This window comes from Triplophysa rosa, unplaced genomic scaffold, assembly GCF_024868665.1.
Source record: "Triplophysa rosa unplaced genomic scaffold, Trosa_1v2 scaffold319_ERROPOS146445+, whole genome shotgun sequence".
Classification (NCBI taxonomy): domain Eukaryota; kingdom Metazoa; phylum Chordata; class Actinopteri; order Cypriniformes; family Nemacheilidae; genus Triplophysa; species Triplophysa rosa.
Window position 1 is genome coordinate 71,237 of NW_026634334.1, and position 5,673 is coordinate 76,909.

The following is a 5,673-nucleotide window of genomic DNA, read 5'->3' on the forward strand; positions in this document are numbered from 1 at the left end:
GTACACAGCGAATTTTAAACGTCCAGTTACTGAATTCCTATTATTATATTTCCAGGCCAAAACATTCGGGGCTAGATTACAAACAATCGGGGCTAGAGCCCCAAATAAATAGTGCTAGCGATGCCCATGCATAGAGCCCATTCCTCTTCCTGATCCTTAGAAGAAAATAAAAGTAAATATTTTGCTGCTGTAACATTAAAGGGATAGTTCACCCAAAAATCATTGTTTACTCGCCCTCTTGTCATTTCAAACCTGTATGACTTTCTTTCTTCTGCAGAACACAAAAGAAGATATTTTAAAGGATGTTGGTAACCAAACAATGGCGGTACTCATTTACTTGCATTGGTTTTGTGTCCGTACAATAGAAGTGAATGGGTACCGCCGTTGTTCGGTTACCAACATTCTTCAAAATATCTTCTTTTGTGTTCTGTAGAGGGAAAAAGTCACAAAGGTTTGAAATGACAACAGAGTGAGTAAACGATGACATAATTTGCATATTTGGGTGAACTATCCCTTTAAGACATATCCAAATGCCCTCATGTGAAATAAGCATGGACTTACACACGGGTTTCAAAAAATGTTTGTTCCACCCCATCCTTCGAAAAGTATACTATAGGTATATGTTTATAAGCACACATGCTCAGCCGAGCTCAGTTTTAATAAATGCTTTTAAATATAAACATTTGGTCACCACAGTGTACTGCATCCGGCACGCAAAACACATTTAGGAATACAAAACATCTTCTGATGGGAAGCTAAATTGTTTTGCAACAGAAAAGGGTTCGGTGATTGTGTTATATAACTAAGCTCAGTAACTGCCTAGCTGAGAGAAAAAGTGAGGGGGAGAGAGAGAGGTGCTGAGGGAAGCTGTTTGTCTGCAAACACGATAATAAAAACAGGTGAAAAACAGCAGGGTTCTTTCTCTTTGTGTGCGTTTATAACAGAGTGGCAGGGAAACACAGAGGAGAGAGAGGCCAAAACAGACAAATACTTACACTCGTGCAGCACAGAGTCTCCATGAGGCAAAGGATGAAAGAAAGAGGGGCAGAAGAAAGAAAGAAAGAAAGAAAGAGCAGAAGGAAGAAAGTGATAAGACTGAAGTAAAGCTGAATGTTCGTATAGAAACAGAAAGAATTTGAAAGAGAATTTATTAAAAAGTCTTCAATAAATTGCCTACTCTCTGTTTTTTGTCTCTTGCTCCTGTTTCTTGTTTTGGCATTTTGAAGCAGTACCAGTGTTGGGGGTAACGCGTTACAAGTAACGTGCGTTACGTAATCAGAGTACTTTTTTAAGTAACGAGTAATGTAACGCAGTTACTTTATAAATGTACACATCAATGTTCTTTGTTTTTCAAGTAACTCGAGTTACTTTTCAGTCTAATCATTGATTTATATGAACATTTTTTAAACTGCAGAAGTGAAATTCTGAATTAAAAGTAGTGTAGACATGATCGCTCATGCTTGCGCAGAAACAGTCGCTAGTCAGACATAGGCAGTGTTGCCATGTCTGCAGTGCTGCAGCGTTCCGGCTTCGTTTTTGTTACGCAAATCTGGCAACCCTTGACACAGCGATGGGAGGCGAGAGCTCAGATGCGGAGCTATAGTGTGGCCGCACTCGCCACCATAGACAAAATGCCTGCAAATGCCGGTCATGTTTGGAAGATAACTTTCAGATCGCGAAATTAGCGCAAGTCATGACACGCAACAGCAATCAATAGTCGTATAACACTATTGTCATGGTTTCTGCCTCTCTCGTCATGTTTTTCTTGGTTTTGTGGCAGAGCCATGGCAGAACCTCTTGTTATGTGTGGAGAAAAGCATATTATTGTCTGTCACAACATAATATGCGTTCTCTCCAGTGTCTCGTCTCCTAGCCCTGCCGTCTCATCCCCTCGTTAGCTTCCATTTGTGTTTCATCCCTCTCACCTGTCCCATTATTGTTTGAGTCTTGTCACCTGCCCGTCACCCTCCCTGCGTCATCAACCCTTGTTAGTGTTCCCCTTTATAAACCCTGTGTATTCCTAGTCCTGTGTCGGTTCATTGTTTCCTGTTTCTCGTTTACGGTACGTGGTTCTTTGTTCATGCCCAGTGTTTCCTGTTTACCGTATGCTGTTCGTTCGTGTAGTCTCGTGTTTATGCTCAGTCTTGCCCTACCTTGTTTGTTTTGTAAGTTTGGTTTCGTTTATGATTTGTAGTTCTCGTTTTTCCCCCGTGTGGGAAGTTTTTGTTTATCTTTTGTATTCTCGTTTGCTATAGTGTTTTGCCATCCCCCTCGTGGGTTTTTGTTTTTGTTATTTCTAATAAATTAGTGTTTTGTGTCAAGCCTGCCTGCAATTGGGTTCTTCCAGCGCCACTCGTGACAACTATCGAGTTGTTTTGTCAGCAATGCAAAGAGGATCTGTCATATCGCATATATATTACTTTTTTAAATCTAAAAAAAAAAACACCCATATTTGCCGGCCAAAAATCCTCCTTTTCCCACACAGTTTTATACGACCGGAAACTACTCTGCCCTCCCAAAAGCTCACTGGCGCCATCTTGTGCAACTAGACGCGCTGTCAAAACACAATAAATATGGAGAGTGACATCAAAGTTAGCAGTGTCAACAGTAGGCAGAGCTCTGATGAGGTGGAGGACTACTGGTCAGGAAATATTTAAAATGTGTTTTTTAAAGAAAATAAAGGTGTGTTATAGGCTTTTAAATGCATTACAGTGTTAAACACTAAAGAACAACAAAGTCTGGAAAAGCATGAGCATCAGTTAGGTGAGAAAAAGTAACGCAAAAGTACTTTCAATTACTTTCCACAAAAGTACCCAAGTAACATATTTAGTTACTTTTTTATAGAGTAACTCAATATTGCAACTAGTTACTTTTAAAAGTAACTTTCCCCAACACTGCTTATAACCTGGTTACGATCCACCAGCGATAAATGCGAATTGTAACGTTTCCCCCGGTCTTAAGATTTTGTTCAGGAGTGTAAATACGAAACAGGTATGTTTTGAGTTGTTTTTTGAAAGTTGTAAAGGATGCTGCAGTTCGGGTGGAGGGCGCCACGTCCGGTGTAGACACGGTGTAAGACAGTTTGACCTGGGAGAAATATACTGTAAACAGATCCTCACTCACTAAAGACAAAGATTGGAATTCATTTTGAGCATGTAAAAATGCAAGGAAGGAAGGAAGTGGTGATTTTATCTGACAACTGCAGCCAAAGTGACTTAGTGAGTTACAACAAATATGTTTATCATGAGCACCATCCACCTTAAAAGCATAACTGTGGTGGCATGGAAATGGACCAAATGAATTTCCAAATGAATCTTCTGACTTTCACATTTTCTGTGGTAATTTTGAAAGGAAAAAGAGGAATTCTGCCAAAATTATATAAGCTTGGCATAATGTATTTAACTATACTACAGTACTGTTTATACGCAATCACTCTTTTAGTTACCAGCATTGAAATTTAGCAAAGATGCTATAAACATGCTCTAAAATAATCATATTTTAATTCAAACACACCAATTCAAACACCAGAGAGAGAGAGAGAGAGAGAGAGAAAGAGAGAGAGAGAGAGAGAGAGAGAGAGAGAGAGAGAGAGAGAGAGAAGAGAGAGAGAGAGAGAGAGAGAGAGAGAAAGAGAGAGAGAGAGAGAGAGAGAGAGGGAGAGAGGGGGAGAGAGGGGGAGAGAGGGGGAGAGAGAGAGACCAGAGTCACTCACCATGCAGGTCTCCAGGTCATCCAGCCTCTCACCCTCCATTAGCTCTGTGGTGGAGCGTTTAGGAACTCTCTCCTCCGGAACATCCAGATCAAGAGATTCTTGTTGCTGCAGGGGACGTCCTTTCCCTGACAAGTGCTCTCCCTGTCCAGTCATCCAGAAACACAAGAAACAGATTATTCATGAATGTTTCAATCTGATTGGTTGACAAACGTTCTATGGGTATGCAATAACGTGTTAGGTGAAGGTGTTCCAGGTCTGCTGACCGCATTACAGTTCCACATCACTTCGCCAAGTTTAAACAACAGAAAAGTTATAGTGTAGCCATGACCTCACACAGCACCCTGCTCTTGAGCTGACGATTATAATATCAAACTTTACTGTTAATGGAAACGTGTGCAGTTTCGTTTCAATAAACAAAGCATTTCAAAAACAAGAAATACATATACCGAAATTGAATAAATAAAATAACTAAATAGAAAAACTAAATGCATTAATAAACACTGATAGCCTACTGGTTCGTTTTCCTCTTCAAGCTGTTTATAACTGATAACACATATATTTTGATAGACCTACTCTTTCAAAAGTTTGCGTGATTTTTTTACTGCTGAAGATTATTGTTATTGCTGAACAATACGAGGAATAAATAATTTATTCTCTCTCTCTCTCTGATGTAATATTGGGTCTTGACAGCTCCAATCCTTAAGTAAAGTATTCACTTTCATTATGGAAAAGAGTTGTCAGGATATCATAATCATAATAATGTTATCATAATATTAAAAAAAACTGAAATACTTTTTTAATGTTTTTAATTCTCATTTCACAATTAGAATTTTCAATTACATATGAAACTATCAACAAAGCAACTTGCTTTGACAAGCAACAGATTTCTCTCTCTCTCTCTCTCAAACACACACACATGCACACATGTATGTTTTATTATCTCCGTGGGGACAGTCCATAGGCGTAATGTTTTTTATACTGTACAAACTGTATATTTTATCCCCTAACCCAACCCCTAAACCTAAAGATCATAGAAAACTTTTTGCATTTTTAGATTTTCAAAAATTACCATTCTGTACAATTTAGAAGCTTTTGTGCCCGTGGGGACCTCAATTTTGGTCCCCACAGTGACACGGGTCCCCATGAGTTGGTGTGCATTCAGGTTTAGGTCCCCACTAACATATAAAAACCAAGTCCACACACATACACACACACGCACACACTCGCTTGCTCACTCAATCGCTCACTCACTCACTCTCGCATAAACTCGCACGCACACACTCGCACGCACACACTCGCACGCACACACTCGCACGCACACACTCGCTCGCACACACTCTCACTCGCACACACTCTCACTCGCACACACTCTCACTCGCACACACTCTCACTCGCTCGATCGCTCGCTCGCTCACTCACTCACTCTCGCACACACACTCGCACACACACTCACTCAAACTCACACTCACTCAAATTCACACACTCAAACTCACACACTCACATTCACATTCACACACGCACACGCACACACACACACACACACACACACACACACACACACACACACACACACACACACACACACACACACACACACTCAAAATCACATTCACACACATGTTGGGTTTCCATGTTTTATGGGGACATTCCATAGACGCAATGGTTTTTATACTGTACAAACTGTGTATCATATTCCCTACCCCTAACCCACCCCCTGAACCTAACAAACACAAAAAACTTCCTGCTCTTTTAAATTTTCAAAAATTTTAATTCTGTATGATTTATAAGCTTGTTTCCTCATGGGGACAAAAAAATGTCCCCACAAGGACAAGGGTTTTGGATATTGCCATCTTTGTGGGGACATTTTGTTCCCATACCGTATGGTTTACCCTTCCCACACTCACTCACACTCACACACTCAAACTCACACACTCAAACTCACACACTCAAACTCACACTCA

At 40.3% G+C, this 5,673-nt stretch overlaps 1 protein-coding gene across 1 annotated transcript in view; it reads right to left on the reverse strand.

Moving 5' to 3' along the window:
- Positions 1-808: 808 nt before the first annotated feature.
- Positions 809-5,673, reverse strand: part of LOC130550434 (F-actin-uncapping protein LRRC16A-like) — a 16,295-nt gene continuing 11,430 nt past the window's right edge. The window contains exons 10-12 of the mRNA XM_057327914.1: positions 3,713-3,853; positions 996-1,013; positions 809-823 (exon numbers count right to left, since the gene is read on the reverse strand). Of these exons, the coding sequence (XP_057183897.1) occupies positions 809-823; positions 996-1,013; positions 3,713-3,853 (174 nt within the window). The remainder of the gene's footprint in view (positions 824-995; positions 1,014-3,712; positions 3,854-5,673) is intronic.